This window comes from Nicotiana tomentosiformis, chromosome 10 (assembly GCF_000390325.3).
Source record: "Nicotiana tomentosiformis chromosome 10, ASM39032v3, whole genome shotgun sequence".
NCBI lineage: Eukaryota > Viridiplantae > Streptophyta > Magnoliopsida > Solanales > Solanaceae > Nicotiana > Nicotiana tomentosiformis.
In genome coordinates this window covers 16,989,054-17,009,142 of record NC_090821.1, presented here as the reverse complement: position 1 = coordinate 17,009,142, position 20,089 = coordinate 16,989,054, and the positions used below count along the sequence as shown (strand labels likewise).

The following is a 20,089-nucleotide window of genomic DNA, read 5'->3' as shown; positions in this document are numbered from 1 at the left end:
AAGATTAATACACAAAGAGGTCGTTTGGTAGTGTGTCAGACAAAATAATGCATGCATTAGTTTTGTGTATTAGTAATGCTTTGTTTGGTACACCTTTTCAACCTATGTATAACTAATACAAGCATTAGTTATACACTCTATTTGGTATTATCCTATGTATAGCTAATGCATAGAAAACCATGGCATTAGCAATACAAAGGCTATTAATGCATACATTAGCATGGTTAAAGACAAAATTATCCTTAGAGTCCCTTAAGTTAAAGAATATGGAGGGCATTTTTGTAAACAATTAAATTTCTTAAAAATTATACAATGCATTTTAATTTTTAATACATCACACCAAACAATGCATAAGAAATAATCTCTGTATAACTAATGTTTGCATTACTAACCCATGCATTACTAATACACCTTATTTAGCATTATTCTTATACGCCCTACCAAACGACCCCAAAGGGACTTGCTTTGCTTAAACGTGCCATATATGAGTCTAGTCAAAACCATGTTCTAATTCAATACTCTATCAAAAGAAAACTGAAGTTTGCTATCCGTTGGTAAATAGGCGAGGAGGACTCATGTGAAGATAAAAGAACCATTCAAAGCTTGGCCAGCAAGCTAGTGGCAGTGGACTTTGCTACACTGGTTTCAGTAACATCACTGTCTCTGCTTTCCGAGTCGCATGCAGAGGGCGGAGGGACATCAACAGCCGGAGAGCAGTTAAAGAATCCATGTGGCTGCACCAACAGGGAAAAAAAAAACATTACCCAAACTGGAAAGGCAAGAACAAATTCACAAGCTGCATTTAGTATAATATAGCATGTTCATTATTTCGACAAAACTACTGATGCTGAAATTGGTCTTACTAAGCGGTACATCTTATCTTGTTAAGGATGTAAATTTCAGATTTAAAGTATCACTGCATAGATTGTATTTGAGTTGGATTGTCTTCCCTAGATTGGGACCATCAACTTATGCAGGTTGGCGCAAGTGATGTAATTCAAGTACAACAACAACAACAACAAAAATCCAGTGAATTCCTACAAGTGGGGTCTGGAGAAGGTAGTGTGTACGCAGGCCTTACCCCTGTCTTGGGAAGGCAGAGAGATTGTTTCCAATAGACCCTCGGATAAAGTGGGAGATGTAATTCAAGTGAAGGGAATAAATGGAGGTATTTATCACTAAGAGGCTACGCATAACCTGGTTTAGAGAGTATGATATATAAGGAGAATTCTAAGATCATTTCATGCAATACTTACTATTTGTTGATTCAGAATCCCTTCCCCAGAGCCTCTTCAGTGAATGAGCATTCTTTCGAATTGCTTTTTCTTTTAAGATCTCGTACCGGAATATCTTGCATAATTCTTTACCTTTAATCTAATATGCTTTTCCAGTATTGAGTTCTACTCAGCTAAATCACTGAGATGTTTAAGATGGGAAATAAACAGTAAAAGCTAACATAGCATTCTCAACTACCTGTAGCACAAAACCAATGTGTTCCACTGGCATAACAGGCCAGTCTTCCAACCGAGGAACATGTGTGATTCCAAAAATATACCTACAATAAACGGTGTTGTCAAAACTTCAAAGCATACTTTTCAATATCCACCAAAGAAAGAAAAAGAAAAGTTTACAGAATATTTAACTAGTCATACGTGAATTTGATATAAATTTGTTCAAGTACTTTAGAAGGTTCGACGTCTAGAAAGTTTCGACCATTTGACATTTTGCAGACTATTTTAAATCTCAAATATCCACTGCAGTAAGATAGTTTTGATTGTTGTCTAGAGAACTAACCAGAGAACAATATCACTTTCTTCTAGAGGCCGGTCTTGCTTGACCCAAGAAGCTAATCCCTCGCCAACACGGGGATTTTGATTAGGGAACTCTCCTCCTGGAAATTCTTCTCCAGGTGCATATTGTGTAACCCATAGATTGTGCTTCAGAAATGCAGCTCTTCTCAAAAATTTCGCCTCAGGACCAGCCAATGGCAAACAGTTTGGACCAGGTACCAGCTTGTACCCTGTTAGCTGTCCTGTTCTATTTACAGTTCTTGTGTTCCTAACCTACAAAGTCAGATAATTCATTGTCAAATTTATGTAGCATGCACCGGTCTTAAGATCAAAACCACAACCAAGCATCAAAAGGGTCTTTAGGATTAAATTAGTCAAAAATTGGACGACATAAGAAAGGTGCCCAGTTTCAGTTCCAGAACATACAGTTCAGTAAAAAAACTTGTTATATAAAATGCTTTACAGAGAAACAAGAGGTCTATCCTCCTTTCTAGTTATCATAGTGAGATAAAAGCAATTAAAGGTAAATACAGTCAGGTGTGGATTCTTACAATCCAATGACGAGCAGAGAATGGATCACAGTCACGCATTGCTTGCAATTCAGACCTAAGCAATGTTTCTTCAGCATAGAATGCATTATTGTGAACATTTTCCTTGCCAGGTTCTTCAACTTTGACATTTACTTCAACAACCTGGAAAAAAAGATTTGTATAACGCAAAAAATTAATCATACCAGATTAGAAGGAACCTGATCTATACCAGTTACTATTATGAAAACTGAAGTTTACTATAAATAGTCATAGTAGTTACCTGATTGTGTGCTTCTCCTGGCTTACAATCAACTGCCATATTCATTCGCGCAACAAAGAAGTGTTGATGAACTGGTGCATACAACCCTGGTAAAATTGTGGTACCATATTTGCGATATTCTCCAGGTTGCAATGCTCCCAAACTAAGTATTCCAGTGAGTTTGACTTCCGCTTCAATTTTTCCATCCTGCAATTGCATATAGCGTACAAACAGTTGTAAAATGGTAACTGAATCAAAGACAATTATGATCAGCAAACTCTTCGTTTCCCTGAAGAAATTCCAAATGCAAACTTGTAATTATGTTTCATTATCACCAGTCGTGTAGGGAGAGCTAATACCTAGTTTATATAATCCATGTAAAACACATTAACTTACTTGGTAGAAGTGCCAGTAGAATGCATATTCATAATTGGCCACTGTACAAACAAAAGACACCGTTAGTCGCCTAGACCGTCTAACTTCAGCAAGGCCAGTTCTCCAATCTTGATGCTTCCAAAGCATTCCGTGATCTTCTTCATGCAAACATACACAATTTTCAGTCGTTTCAACTCCTCCCGTAAAGTTTGTGAAATGGGCATCAAAGTACTTTATGTACCCTAAACAATCACATCCCTGCAGCAATTATTTTGTTCGACATTAGCAATTAAAGTGAAAAGAATTCAGATCTACAATGTTTAGATCATAGAATAGTAACTGACCCTCTTCAGTGAATGAGCATTCTTTCCAAGGCCATCTTCTCCTGCATCAAATGCATTCTTCCTATAATGTGGATCATTTGGATCCCCATAAGGGACAACCATCTCTACAAAACTCAACCTATGTGCTATTGGTCTACGACCTCTGCTACCATCAAGATACGCCACAGAGTGTATAACTAAACCCTCTCTAGGGGTGAAACCAATCCGAAAGTTCCACTGTCACGCAGGAAGTGAACAATGTCAATGTATTATATAAAGACAAAGAATGCTTCATACCAAAACAAGACTGAAAAAATGAGAATACCTTCTGCCACTCTATGTAGTTTCCACTGATACGAAAGCTTGGACCCTCGGGCTGAATAATATGTAGGGGTTTCACATCACTTCGATCAACCCCTCCTCTTGTCTCACCAGCAGTGTAGTTCCTCAGTGGATCAGCTGGAGGTAACGGTACAAGTTTTCGGTCTTCAAATTCTATAATCTGCATGTTTTGTACATCAACAAGCACATATATTCCTTCAACTGGTCTTGCATATCCATTTTCCATTGGGCAGTCACTCTCTGTCCTGCAGAATACAAGTGGTTTCGCGAGCCTGCGGCTAGGAGCATCAGCCTCACTATGATAACCAACACACCTGTAGGAAATTAAAGTGCATTCAGGTCAAAACAGAGTGGCATTTCTCAATAGAGAAGAAATGGAAAGATTGGCGAAGAAGATTCTAACGAACCAAGGGTCAACCATCACAAGATCCAAGTCATCAATACCCCTTCTCCTCATTGCGTCTCGAAAGGGAGGATAACTTTTCACCACAGCTTCACATTCAGCATACTCTTGAGCATCCTACAATCAGAAAAAACAAAATTAATATAAGCATCATAACAAACACACAGCAGCTATAGAGCCTAACATTTCACGATGCCGGAAATTATCTGATGTTCTAGAGAAAGAAAGCTGAGTTAAGTGCATACTATGGGTGGCTGAACATCAGGGACAACATTGGATGAGATGACTTTTCCCCTGTGATGTCCACCTCGAGCAGCAGCATGTACTTCATTTAGCTCAACAATCCATATGCTTGTCTCATTTGTTTTCTTATTGTAAACAATAAGCCTAGCTCTCCTTGGAGGAAGCTTAGTAGGAATTAGAGATCCTCCTTTGGTTCTGGGCATCAATGATGACTGAAATGGTGGGAAGAAATATGCATCTGCCAATGCAACAACACTTTTATCTGGTTCTAACAGAACCACCTCAATAAATCGCATCCCATCTCTAACCTGAAATTATTATTATTTTTTTTTTTGAAAGGAAAAATAAAACAAGAGTTAATTAGTGGAAAAAAATGTCACTTTGTTCAAATAAAACTAGTTCCACAAATATGTTGTAAGTGACAGACAGAGTGGTTTTGTCGCCACGTTCTAGTGACATTTAGTCCTTTGTTGGTCCGATACGGAAAAAAAGAAGTTCTACACACAAGTGATGTACAAAAGAAGCAGAACCTCAGGTGTTTCACCGGCAGCTCTAACAGTTGCCACAGCCACAGAGATCTCAGCAGCAGATAAAGGGTCCAAAGGATGGCAAGTCTGAGCCCTTGTCATGATTTGTATACCTGCACCATTAATATTACTCTATGAATCTTCAAGCAATGGCAATGGTAAGTGTAGAACCAGCTATATATAGGAAATCATAAGTGTAGAACCAGCTATATATAGGAAATCATACATGCACTTATGTATTCACATCTATTTAGGGTATCTAAAGGAAAGTTCAAGAGAATGTTTAAGTACTATAAGTTATGTACAATGACAATGTTAAAAGTGTTTTCACGAATTTTAACCATTTTTAATTATCATATACCTATAATTACTTATACGATCCAATTCGAACTTCGAGAGTCAAAACGAGTTTTTCTTTGACCGTAATTTTTTCATATGCCTTTTAAATATTTTGAATTGTTAATTATTGTAACTTATAGTTCTTTTTAAGAAGTTTCCAAATACGTAAATTTTATTTCAAAAAACTTAAAGATTTTATGTTCGAATTTACTATCAAAATTAAGAAATTTGACTCTTAAAATTCAAACTAGATCACATAAATCACGATGGAGGGAGTATTAAGTGACCTTAGTAAACCTTTTCTACACCGTTAAACTCTTAAACAATTTATTAAGTGACATATCCTTAGTTTTAAAACGGTAGAAATGCTACGAACAACAACTCATAGGTTTCTTGTCAACCAATCACTCCACAACTCAAAGGATCAGAAATTAAAGAAAAACATGAAACTAATTAAGCACTACATTCAAACGGCACATATATCAAGAACACAAGATTCAAGATCTAATTAAATTAAATAAATCATCCACCTTCATCTTATATTTAGTTAATCGCTCACGGACCCTTAAAGCAGGTACTATTGCCTTAGCTGTGGTTCTAAACTGAAGATTTTGTTTGTATGTATTCGTAACAACTATGATTATCATAATATAATAAATAAAAAGATAGAGGCACCGAATTCTTTAAGGATAACTATACTACATATATACACATGCGTACAAGACATGCACCGAGAAATATTATTCTCTGAAGCCTGAAGGAAAAGAGATAAATTTTAAAAACTAGTACCCCTATTAGTTTATAATTTTAACTTCTAAACATTTACAGTAAAAAAGAATTTTTACATGAAAGGTAACCGTATGAAAAAATGACAGCTTCATGAGACAAATTACTTGCTACAAGTAATTAAAATTATAAGAATAATGTAAAAATTCTTTACAAGCATATATATATATATATATATATATATATATATATATATATATATATACGCGCCTTTCGTCCGTTTCAATTTATGTATATTATTCTCCTTTTTAGGCAATTTCAAAAAAAAAAAAAAAAATCTCTTTCTATGTTAATAGCTTTCTAACTCCAACTTTTCACATGACATATTTAATCCACAAAATTCAAGGGCATTTTGTAAAATATCACGGACTAGCCAGTTTTCGCACTGATAATTGAAAAATAGTCAGCGTTTATAAAGTCATTGAAAAATAGCCAATATTTTGCTGGAACTTTGTAACACGGAAAGTTCCAGCATAATATACTGAAAATTGGTACACCTGTGTATGAACTTCAGCATATTATGCTGAAACTCCAACACACGAAAAGTTTCAACATAATATACGGGAGATTGGAGCACATGTGTATGAACTTCCAGCATATTATGCTGGACCAGTATATTATACTGGAACTCCAGTATATTATGCTGGAATATTTTTCGGATTTTGAACAGTGTTTTCGTTCAAATTTATTTTTACATGAAAAATGGCTAAATTTCGATTATTTTTAAAACTGTAGCTATTTTTTAATTACCACTATAAATTTGGCTATTTTTGAATTTCACCGGGCATTTTGGTACATTACGCACATCTTTAGTTTAATACCACAAGATTTAATTTAAAAGTCATTCTCGACTTTGTTAATTAAACTTCATGCCTACTCAAGTTAAGACACATAAATTGAAACTGTTGGAATAATTAGCGAGAGATATATGTTGCAGTATGGTATTACCTTTGGTAGAGGTATTGGAGGAAAGAGGTTCAGTGCTTGCCAATGACGCTAGAGCTGATGAGGCCGTCTTTTTCTGCTTATCATCCACGGACGGGACGTTGTTCCAATTTTGCAGGCCGTCGCCCACGCCTGCAACGGCAGCTGTCGCCTCACGACGGAGGATGGAAGTGGAAGGACAGCAAGGAGCAGTCGAAGAAGAAGGTGCCGTCACTTTCTGTTTAGTAGTGGCCATTGTGAGTACTGCTTAGCTAGTAAAAAAGTTGTGATGAGAACCCCCAACAGTGATTATTAGAGGCTACTGACATATACTGTGATTATATATAACTTAATGACTTTCAGCGTCTCTTCAAATTATGTCTCTAGATCTGTATGTAGTTTCTTGACTGTGTTTGTATGTTTGTGACTCTTGGAACTCCTCTGGGTTTAAGATTTATAGAGATGAAAGGATGGATCTAGAGACTAGAGAGAGATTTTTTTTCTTCCTATTGCACTGATAAAGATGGTGTTATATGGAAGCCGGACACAATATTGTTCCTGTTAACAATTTAAATTTTGTATGCTTTAAAAATAATTGATATATCAGCTGAGGTAACATGTCACTTATTTTATTTTCAAGATATCAATCGACACTACTATTTTTTTTTAGGGACAAGGTCCAAATTTATTCCTCTACTTTTGAATATTGTCTATATCCAACTTCCGTTATACTATCCGGCCAAATTTATACCTACAATCAACAAACTTTTAAAAATTACCTATCGGTCCGTCAGGTAGCCTAGAATCTCCTAAATCATTTTAATTAAGTCACTTATTCTTCTTCATGATCTACTATTTTCGAAATAGTTGACATTTACCTGCTTTTTTAATTGAAAAAATATTAAAATAATACAATGGTTAGTAAAGAAAGTATAGTAAATTGAAGAATAAAATTAGGTAGCTTGTCTAAATTTCAAAAGTATTTACAACACCCCAACTTTAATGAATTCGTTGCACCAAAGGTACAGAGACTTTGCAAGTGTAATAACTCGACCGGTCATTTTGAGAATTAACGTCTCGTTCGATGGCTTAAGGTCTCGAATAGCTTCGTAATGTGTATCATGACTTGCGTGTGTGGTCGGATTTGATTTTTGGATGATTCGGGATCGATTTGGAAGAAGGATTATTGTTTTAGAAGCTTAAGTGGCAAGAGCTGACCGAAGTTTGACTTTTATGTAGACGACTCCAGAATGGTATTTTGATAACTCCAATAGTTTCGTATGGTGATTTTGCACTTAGGCGTAAGTCCAGAGTTGGATTTGGAAGTCCGTAGTTTGGTTTGATGCATTTTGGCGAAAGTTGGAAAATTGAAGGTTTGGAAGGTTGAGAGGTTTGACCGAGAGTTGACTTTGTGGATATCGGGTTCGTATTACAATTTTGGGAGTTGTAATAGCTCTGTTATATCATTTAGGACTTGCATGCGAAATTTGAGGTTATTCCAGGTTGATTTGATATGATTCGACGCGAGTTGTAGAAGTTTTAAGTTCCTAAGTTCATTAAGTACGATTTGAGGTGCGATTCATGATTTTGATGTTGTTTGATGTGATTTGAGGCCTCGAGAAGGTCTGCATTATGTTTAGAAACTAATTGATATGATTGGACGGGGTCCCGCGGGCCTCAGGTATCTTCCGGATGGGCCACGGGCCATTTCCTTCTATTGTTGGAATGTTGATTTCTATTATTTGGTATTCTTCATTGCGTTCGCACTAGTTCTTCCGCGTTCGCGTAGTGTTATGGTGGACTCAGGTATTTTGTTCTTCGCAGTCGCGAAGAGGCGACCATGCTCGCGAAGCTTGAGGGACTTATGATGCCGCGTTCGCGATCTAAGGTACGCGGTCGCGTATAAGGGAAGCTAGAAGGGGCATCAAGCCTTGGTTGTCCGTGATCACGTCGGTGCAACCGCGTTCGCGATTTCTTTTACGCGTTCGTGAAGAACGTTTGGTCAGCTATTATTATTTTGTCTCCGCAATCGCAAGTGATGTTCCGCGATCGCTATGAGTAAATCACTTGGCAGAATATAAAGTACTCTATTTTGAGGGCTTTTGATAATTTAACACTTTTTAGGTTAGAGAGCTCGTTTTGGGCGATTTTGGAGAGGATTTTCATGCTTTGAATTGGGGTAAGTATTCTTCATCCAGATTTGATTATATTTCATTATTCATCTTTGTTTTTATCATTAAATTAGTAATTTGAGTTGGAGAAAATTGGGGATTTTCATTAAAACTTTCAAAAATGTAAAATGAGGGTTTTAAAGTCGATTTGATGTCGGAATTGGATAATTTTGGTATGATTGGACCCGTATCGGAATAGGTGTTCGTATTTTTTAAAATTCTGTCGGGTTCCGTGGTACGGGCCCATGGTTGTCTTTTTAGGGACTTTTTAGTTTTCATTAAAGATCGAAACTTTATTATCCGGAATCGTTTTCTATGATTTTTATTTATGATATTAAGTTATTTTAGCTAGATTTGAGCCGCCCGGAGATTGTTTCACATGACAAGGATATTTTAGAGTATTGATTTGGCTTCTTTGAGGTAAGTATCTTGCCTAACTTTGTGTGGGAAAACTACCCCTTAGGATTTGAGTCATTTGTGCTAATTTGTGTCATGTGAAAGCCGTGTGCGCGAGGTGACGAGTACGTACTCGGGCTTATATGTGAAAATTGATCGGTTTAGACTCTTAGCCTTCTTTCATGTATTTATTTGGAATTGTTAGCACATGTTATATCTCTTGTTCGTCATATATACTATCACATGCTTTATTTGAAGTTGTCATTACATGTCACATCCTTTACTTGTCAAGTTTACTCTTATGTGCTTTATTTGGTGTTGTTACCTCTTTTATCATTATGTGACTTCTTTTATTGTTGAGTTACTCTTAATTGAAATTGTTGTTACATGATGTCCTTTTGTTGCCGGTTATTCCCATGCATTTAGACGTAGTTGCTAGTTGGTGCCATCTCTTTTGTTAGCCTATTTCATACACTAGAATCCGAAGTTTGCCATTTCATGGAAATACCTTCATTATCGAGTTTATCCTTAAGCAATTAATTGAAGTTGAAATTATTGAAAGTCATTAATCTCTTTTAACTTAAGTTGTATTTAAAGGGGGTGTTGTTCATTGTTGAGTTACTTTCCCGTTTATTTTGTTGTTATTGAGATTCTATATACATTGTGTTTGAGCCATGGGCTATTTATTGTGGAAATATTGATATTGTTGGTTCTTTTGAAAATGTTGTGGCCTATGAGCACTTGTGGTATGAGTTGATATGTCGTGTTATTGTGATGTGAATACATGTGAATTGTTATGTGGATTGGTTGCTGTTATGCGGAGCATGATGGTGGCATCTCACTGTTGTTGTCATGCAGGGTATAAGGGTGGCATCTCACTGTTGTTGATCATACAGAGTGATACGCGTGGCTATTATGTAATTGTTCGGACGGAACGATAAGGGTGGCTATTATACGGACTGATACGGATGGCTATCAGAGAGATAAGGGTGGCCATGTCAGGGATGATGTGTGATGGCATGGAGCATTTTGTTGGTGATATTCGTGTGATTATGTATTTTTTTTTTGTGCATGTCATACACCTTACGTGACTTGTTATGTTGCTTCGATGATTTACTCGATGTCTTTGATATTATTTGTTAACTTGGGTTGTAATAGTACACTCGCACAAGCATTCACCGTAGCATGCCACTTATCCTAGTTTAGGAGTATGAAACTTAACATTTATTGATCATGCCCATGTATTCTTGTATTATCTGCTTTCATGTTGATATTGAGCCTGTGACCATGCCAGGCAGATTATGATATTGAGCTTGTGACCATGCCGGGCGGATTGTGATTGTGAGCCTGTGATCATGCCGGGCGGATTGAGATATTGACACGTGCGTTGTCCATGTGGTTGTGATTTAAAATGTGGGCACAAGGTATCGTGAGCATATGATGGTGGATTGAAACTCGTGACTTGTGACTATGAGATAAGGTATCTCAAAGTAATTTCGTTGCGAAACTTGTACTAGAACGGCTTAATTTAATTGGTAGTTATTGTTTTCCTTATTTGGTTTTAATGGTACTTTCACGGTGTTCGTATTACTTTAATGTTTATATCATATGTTGATTCTTGTTGCCATTTACTGATTCCTACTTTCATTATTAGCATTATACTTCTATATTGCACAGGTTATTTTGACTAGTAGGTGTCTTTACTTGTACCTAATTACTACTCTACCGAGGTTAGTCTTGATACTTACTAGGTATTGATCGTGATGTACTCATACTACACTTCTGCACATTTTTATGCAGAGCCAGGTATTAGAGATATCGTACTCGGGGTAGAGTTAGTTTATTGATCGCGAGGGTTTAAGGTAGAGCTGCTTGGTCATCGCAGTCTTTTGGAGTCCTTTTCTTTCATTGTAATATCAGCTTGTTATTTGAACAATATTGTATTTCGATCTTTGGGATCTTTTCATGTATTCAGCTAGAGTTCGTGACTCTGTATTACCTAGTCTTGGGAGGTTGTATGATTATTGCCGCGTAGGCTCGTTTCTCTTTTGTTTCAGTATTCATATTAAACTCTATTTTAAATTATCATTGATAAACTGGCTTAATTGTTGAAAGTATCGACTTACCTAGTCTTAGAGACTAGGTGCCATCACGATACCTGTGGTGGGATTTTAGGTAGTGACAACAAGTATTAGTGATAAAAGTTGAAGTTCTTCGGAGACGTTACATTATCGAATCTACTTTGCTTTAATCCAAGGGCGGCTCAAGTGCATATGTGGCCTAAAGCCAAAGTTTAATGTAAGACCTACTTTTTTTTTAAGAAGATTATAATATATATTTCTATTTGAAGTCTATTCTTCTAGATTTTTGAGATGCAAAGTTGTTAATAATATTTTTATAATTAATTTTTTCAAATAATATTTTTCCAACTAATATAGCCAACTCACTTAATCTTTCTTGAGACTTTATTGATCTTAGCTAAGATTTTATCAATTTTAATTTTAATAAATTTCTTTCGCTGAGGCAACTATTATAAGAACTGTTAATATTATTGTATAAGCAATATAAGCATTTGAAAAAGAAAAGTCTTTTTATTTAATTGAATATGTCGATTAGATTAATATCTTCTACTTATACCATTTTTCTTATCAAATCAATTCTAATTCATACATTAATTATTCATACTACCCATTTTTATGTACGTCAAACAGTTACTTATTTACATAGCAAAAAATGATTTCTTTCCTTTTATATGAGAAAGTTTACTTTTGTACTAAAAGTACTAAATATTATATTTTTAAATACCTATAAACCTATTATTTCTTAAAAAAAAAATGGGGCCTCCCAAATTTGGGGGTCTAAGGCACAAGCCTTATTAACTACAATATTAGAGCCGACACTACTTTAATCAAATGTCTACGCATTGTGCACTCTTAAGTTAGTCAATCGAATTCTATACTAACCATACAATAACAAAATATATACGAATATACATGTACATACATGATGAGCAACTGCATATAATACACAATAAATAGACCCAGTGAATTCTACAATATGTATATGGTTAAAAAATAAATAAAATTTCAAACTCATTATCACAAGAAGAGAAGTGGGTGCAATGATAATTAAAAATATCCATGAATAATTTGTATAGTCTAGTACCTTTAGCAATCACATCAATAGTAATTTCTGAACAAGTGATTTAAATAAAAGAAAATGAGAAGATTTTAGATTACCTAACAGATCAATGGGTAATTTTTAAACGTTTACTGATGACAGGGGTAAATTTAGTAAGATAGTATAACGGTAGGGGTAAATTTGGCCGGATAGTATAACGGAAGTTAATGTAGACAATATCCGAAAGTAGAGGGGTATAATTGGCCCTTTTCCCTTTTTTTAAAGTAATTTAATACTCTTTCACTTTTAATTTACATGACAGAATTTGACTCAATACGAAGTTTAAAACAAGATCTTTAAAATTTATTTATTAAATGTGCTATGATATTTATGTGACTATAAAAATATTTTATTGACTGTAAAATAACAAAATTTAAAGTTAATTTTTTTTTTTAATATGAAAAAATTGTTAGGATCAAAAAAATAGGTTTCACGCAGAAGCTAACAAAGCAAATCTTGAACGACGATAAATCAGATAACAGAAGAGAAATATACCAAAAGAGACACAAACATTTAACGTGGTTCGGTCAATTAACCTACGTCCACGGCGGAGATGAGCAATTCACTATATAAAAGAGAGTACAAAATATCGAGAGAACAACCTCACGAAGAGGCAAACACAAGTGACACACCAACACTTGTCCCGTAAAGTTCTCCCCGTAAACATGACTCTCAAACCCCATATGGCTACATTGTGGATGCTACTAATGAGAAGGAAGGATCTTCAATTTATAAAAGTCCAAACCTTTTCCTACAAGAAGAAGGACTAGCCAATATGGAAGATTTATAATTTTCTTCTACAAGAAGGAAAACCCAATTATGATAAATATGTTGTCCTTTCCTTCAAGAGATAGGAAAACTAAATATGGTAAGAAAATCAGGACAAACATCCAATGTGGTTATATCCAGCTCTGATACCATATGTGGGTATATACGACAATGGATCGAACATAATGTCCGCAACCATATTGTGAATGAGACACATGCGAGATCATTGTGGGAAAAGCTAGAGACTCTTTATGCTTCAAAAATCGGGAACAACAAGTAGTTCCTGCTAAAGCAATTGATGACCTTTAAATACAAGGAGAGCAGCCCTATCCTTGATCATATAAATGATTTTCAGGGCGTCCTTGATCAGCTGTCTAGAATGAGAGTTAATTTTGATGATGAGATACAAGGACTTTGGCTTCTTAATACTCTGCCTGACTCTTGGGAAACTCTTTGTGTTTCTTTGACAATTTCAGCTCCCGGAAGTAAAGTAACCATGGAATATGCCAAGAGTGGTATGTTGAACGAGGAAGTAAAAAATCTCAGGGTTCGTCCTCACAAGCAGATATCTTGGTTACAGAAGACCGAGGAAGAGATATAACAAAAATATATAATTCTTTTTAAACTAACAAATAATGAAATATTATTAAGTAAATATATAAAACGGACGAAGTAGTATATAAACAATCAAGGGTCAAGATTTTTCAAATTTGTTTTAGGAAGATGGGAGTAAAATTATATATGTAACCTGCAAGGGAGGGGTTGGGGTTGAACCATATTTGCAGTCTATAGCTTTTTGATTCATATAGTTTTTGCAATTTACCACTTATCTGCTTTGTTTTTTTCTTTTTCATTTTGCAAATTTCGAATCTTTGAACCTCTAATATAAACTTCTTGTTCTGCGCTTTGCACGTGATTTTATATATATACATATATATTTATATATTCTGTCCGGGATATTAAGTTAAATTTTATGTAAGAATAAATTAAGACTTGTTTTTCAGTTATACCCATAAAATTAGCTTATCCTCGATCTTGTGGGAGTAATGTGATTTATAGGAGGGGTAGGCTCGCCATCTTTGACAGTAATGGCTGGCTAGCTAAAATTTTAGCGTCATGCACAACCTTCTTTTTCTCCCTTCACCATGCTCTAGATCTTCGATTTGGTTTTATTAAATTCTTTATCTATCACCTTTTTATGTTTCTTGTTTAGATATACATTTTTCAATAAGCATTTACATCTACTCTTAATTTTTCATTCACGTTCTATTTGAACTTTTTCTTCTCTTTGGGAAGCAAATAGAAAAAGGCTGGAAATTAAGCAATAAATTTTAATCTCATGTATGTGAGATGAGGTTTAAGGAAGTTTTAACTATATTCTTTTTTCTTTTACTTCTCACGAGTAGTCACACCTAGGGGTGGCAAACGGGCTGACGGGGTCGGATATGAGCGTATCGAAAATAGGTAATGCAAAAACGGATAAATTATCCGACCAGATGATAAGTGAGAATTTTGACTGTTTATTAGCACCTTTTAGCTTTTGTTTTACTTCGAAAGTATTGAATTGTATTCCCGAAACTAATGAAATTGTGCAAATTGCAGAAATGATGGAAGTTTGGTCTCCCGAGATAAAATCTGACTCAAAAAGGAGTGTTCCGAATCACAAGGCAATAAAGGATGCAGAAGAACAAATGTGCGGTCCGCAGAAGAAATTGCGGACCGCAGAATTCCATCTGCGGCCGCAAACCAAGAAGAAAAATCTAACAGAACTTTCAGCAATGTGCGGACCGCACCTGAATTGTGCGGCCACAGAACTGGGCTTAAGAGTCAACGATCAGAGAGTATTCAAAAAGACCAGATCCAGGAGCCTTTGTGAAGTGCAGACCACACAAAAATTGTGCGGCCATAGAAGATTGCCTCGCGGCCGCGGTCTAGAAATGTGCGGCCGCAGAACTCACCTTCCTGCCAACTGAAGAAATTTGCGGACCGCATATGGAATTGTTCGGCCGTAGAACCTACCGAGGGGCATCTTTTTCTGCGATTTTCAGCCCAGTATAAGTAGACGAGTTTCACAAAATTAGGTCAAGTTTGAACATACAAAGCTGCTGTAGCCGTTTCTCTTTGCTATTTTAGGAAGTTTTAGCTTATTTGAGTATTTTAACATTAGATTTCATCATTTTTAATCTTCCATTATGAGTTTAATTAGCTTTTCATCTTTATTTTCTTCAAATCTCATTATGAATAGCTAGATTTTTTCTAGGGTTGTGGCCCAACTCTAGTATGTAAACCTTACGGGTGATTAATTTTATGCTTGTTTATGATTTGGTGTTTGATTATTTAGCGTAGTTCATGCTTCAATTTTAGAATTAATGGTTACAAATATTGATTCATACCTATTTGACTTAGTCTCTACTTGAGAAAGAGGGACTTAGTCTAGGATAACTTAGCTAACAAGGAATTGGATTAATTGAGAGATTGATTAACCTAATTAAAGGGTTCAAACTAGAGATAGTAAGAACCCGACTTGAGCTCTTATCAACCGTTTTGGTTGATACCTATTTGGACTTGAGAAAGATGAGAGCTATAATACACCCCAATCAATAAAATAAGTATAAACATCTTTATCCCATTAGGCAAACACTTAGGTTATGGTCACAGCCCTAGGCCTTTAATCCAATTGGAAAAACCTCAAAAATATTTATCTATAATCTATTTTCTTTAGCTTGCATTCATTAGAGTAACAGTAGCAATAGAAAACAAAACCTTGTTGTGGAAGTGCAATCTTAGATAACCCATTTACTTGCTTCAACTATATACTCCTAACACCCCTCATAACTCCCAGTGGATTCGACCCCGACTCATAGTTGGGTAATTATTATTGCATACGATCTTATCATATCTCCTATAGAGGTGAGTTGTGGATGTCATCAATTTTATGCGTCGTTTCCGGGGAGTTAAAACGGTGTTAGCTATATATTTGGGTGTGTTTTTGGAATATCTTCTTTTCCTTCCGTGTTACTAACTTGTGTGAGAAATCGTAGGTACAACCATGGCGAACAATGAGCTCAAAAATTTGCCTTTGGGGGATGTGGACGTCAAGGATGATCAAGTTGATGAGGTTCCTCTTGAACCTCAAGCCAACAGAAAAGGCCGAGTGCCTCATGACAATGTCCCCGCTCCACCCATTCCTCCACTACGAGCGGCTTCACACCGGATATTACCCAATGAAGGATATGCAAGTGCAATATTCCCTCCTCGTATTAGGGCGGGGAACTATCAAATCACTAATGTGATGCTCACTTTGCTTGAGCAACGGGGTTTCTTCACCGGTGCTCCAACTCAAAATGCGTACAAACATTTGAAGGGGTTTGTGGATACTTGTTGCGGGAGAAAATAACCAAATGTTTCCGAGGATGCATTGAGGCTAAGGTTTTTTCCTTTCTCTTTATGGGGAAAAGCTTTAGATTGGTTGGAACGATTGCCGAACCATTCCATTCACACTTGGGATGAGTTGGTGAAAATATTTATTTTTTAGGTTCTTCTCTCCGGGGTACATGACTATACTTCGGGATGAGATTTTGGTATTCAAGCAAGAGCCGAATGAACCACTACACGAGATATGGAAACGTTATAGAACAATGGTTAAGAAATGTCCCAACAACGAGATGACGGAGAACATTATTCAACAAACTTTCTATCGTGGGATTAACACAACCAACCAATGTGTAGTGAATCAACTTGCAGGTGGGAACTTCATGACTATGCCTTATGCGGAGGCGTGTGAGATTTTGGATGAGATGGCGGAAACGCCATCGGCTTAGCAATCCCGGATCAATGTTCCACAAGGTGACCCAAACATGATTTACCTTCATAAAGAATTGCAAGACCATGTGCAAGCCATTGCCGAATTGACAACCACCATGATGCAACTAGAAAAGTCCCAACTAAATCGAGTACAAAATCTCAAGCAAGTCAATGCCATGGAGGGAGTGAACATGATGGTGAACAAGAGGAGGACAAAGGTCCACAAGTGCAAAATTGAGTGGAGAATTATGTGCAAGAAGATAGTGGTTTTGATCAAGATGATTCTTATAATGAACAAGAAGAGGAGGTGAAATATGTGAACAACTTTCAAGGTCAAAGAAACAACTTCCAAGGCCCAAACCAACAACAATGGAGACCTCAAAACAATCAAGGCAATTGGAATTCTAACAACCAAGGAAATTGGAGTGGTGACAACAATCAAGGGAATTGGCATAACAACAACAATCAAGGAAATTTGAGTGGAAATAATCAAGAAAATTTGGGGGTAACAATCAAGGAGGATGGAACAGCAATCAACGCAATCGGGGTTCGGGATTTCAAAGGCCCCCAATGTATCAACAACCGAACAACCCGCCTCCTTATCCTTTCCATGGTTCAAGTTCTTCAAACAACAAGATGGGGCATATTGAAAACATGTTCAAGCAAATGATGGAAAATAATGACGATTCGGATGCCCAACTTGCCTCACACAACACATCAATCCGCAACTTAGAAGTTCAAATGGGGCAAATCTCTCAAGCTCTAAATTCTCGTCCTAAGAGCGCACTACCAAGTGACATGTTAGTAAACCCAAAGGGTGGAAACAACACGGGGCATGCCATGGCCGTTACTACAAGAAGTGAAAAAGGTGGGAATGCACCCACCTCAAGTCAAAGGCAACTTGTGGATGATGAGCAAGTGGTGAAGAAGAAGAGATCCCGAGCAATGAGGTGCAACCTAATGATGAAGTTCGGATTGATATTTATGATAGTGTGGAAGAGACTCAAGAGGAGGTGAACCCGTCTAGGGATCATATTATTGACATACCGGAGCTGGTAGTGCAAAAGGCTAAGGAACCATTGCCCAAGCCTCCACCTCCATACCCTCAAAGACTTGCCAAGAAAAATGGTGAGAATCAATTCAAGAAGTTCATTCAAATGATGAAGAGTCTCTCAATCAATATGCCATTAGTTGAAGCTTTGGAACAAATGCCCGGTTATGCCAAGTTTATGAAGGATCTCGTGACAAAGAAGCGGTCAATGAATTTTGAAACTATCAAAGTCACTCATCAAGTGAGTGCACTTGTGCATTCAATGGCTCCTAAGTTAGAGGATCCCGGTGCTTTCATGATTCCTTGTACAATTGGAAGTGCCGAGTTTGCTAAAGCTCTTTGTGATCTTGGGGCAAGTATCAATTTGATGCGCTATTCGATTTTCAAAACTTTGGGAATTGGGCAACCAAGACCCACCTCTATGAGATTGCAAATGGCTGATCGTACTATGAAGAGGCCTTTGGGAGTGATTTAATATGTCTTGGTTCGTGTTGATAAATTCATTCTTCCGGCGGATTTTGTCATTCTAGATTGTGAGGTTGACTATGAAGTGCCGATTATTCTTCGGAGACCTTTCCTTGCTACGGGGAAGGATCTTTGTGATGTTGAAGCCAGAGAGCTTACATTCTGGGTTGGTGATGAAAAAGTGGTATTCCATGTGTGCAAGTCCATACGACAACCAAATAGCAATGAGGTGTGTTCGTTTGTGGACTTGGTGATCGATGTTATTATTGATGATACAAGTGCTACAATCAATGTTGGTGATATGTTGGAGGCCGTCTTGCTCAAGTTTAATGATGACGAGATGGATGGCTTCATAGAATGTGTGAACTCTTTGTAAAGAATGGGGCCGTACAACTATACACCCCAGAAATTATCTTTGGATATCGAAAATAGAACAACTCCTCATACAAAGCCTTCTATTGAAGAGCCTCCCACCTTGGAGTTGAAGCCATTGCCTCCAAATCTTCGGTATGAATTTCTTGGCCCTTGTTCTACTTTATCGATTATTCTTTCCTCTTGTTTGACTAACGTGCAGGTAGATTCTATATTGGCGGTGCTACACAAGAGGAAGAAGGCAATTGGGTGGACATTGGAGGATATACGGGGGATAAACCCCGACGTTTGCATACATAAGATCAAGTTGGAGTATGGCTATGCAAAAGGTTGTCAAGAAGGAGATTATCAAGTGGATAGATGCCGGGTAGTCTACCCCATCTCCGATAGTTCGTGGACTTCTCCGGTTCAATGTGTCCCAAAGAAAGGGGACATGACGGTGGTCACCAATGACAAGAATGAATTGATTCCTACAAGAACAGTGACCGGATGGAGGGAGTGTATGGACTATCGCAAGCTCAATAAAGTCACAAGGAATGATCACTTTCCACTTCTTTTCTTAGATCAAATGCTCGATACATTGGCCGGTCGTGCTTTCTATTGCGTTCTTGATGGGTATTTGGGCTACAACCAAATTCTTATTGCTCCGGAAGATCAAGAGAAAACAACCTTTACATGTCCCTATGGTACTTTCGCCTTCAGGTGGATGCCATTTGGTTTGTGCAATGCACCGATGACTTTTCAAAGGTGTATGATGTCTATCTTCACGGACATGGTGGAGGACTACCTTTAAGTTTTCATAAATGATTTCTCGGTAGTTGGAGATTCTTTTGATGATTGTCTTGCAAATTTGGATAAAGTGTTGTCTAGATATGAAGAAATAAATTTGGTGCTTAATTAGGAGAAATGCCATTTCATGGTCGAGTAAGGCATTGTCCTTAGCCATAAAATCTCAAAGCATGGAATTGAAGTTGACAAGGCAAAAATTGAGGTGATTTCTAAACTTCCACCTCCAACTTCGGTGAAGGGTGTGCGGAGTTT

At 36.8% G+C, this 20,089-nt stretch overlaps 1 protein-coding gene across 1 annotated transcript; it reads right to left on the bottom strand.

The window, feature by feature from the left end:
* Positions 1-363: 363 nt before the first annotated feature.
* LOC104100798 (diamine oxidase [copper-containing] 1, peroxisomal) lies at positions 364-7,370 on the bottom strand. The gene is made up of 12 exons (XM_009608126.4): positions 6,866-7,370; positions 4,796-4,905; positions 4,268-4,573; positions 4,027-4,139; positions 3,603-3,933; positions 3,299-3,514; positions 2,976-3,212; positions 2,601-2,786; positions 2,342-2,482; positions 1,795-2,063; positions 1,474-1,555; positions 364-734 (listed from the first exon to the last, which is right to left on the bottom strand). The coding sequence occupies exons 1-12, from the start codon at positions 7,095-7,097 to the stop codon at positions 597-599; spliced, it is 2,361 nt and encodes a 786-aa protein (XP_009606421.1). The 5' UTR covers positions 7,098-7,370; the 3' UTR covers positions 364-596.
* Positions 7,371-20,089: the final 12,719 nt, after the last annotated feature.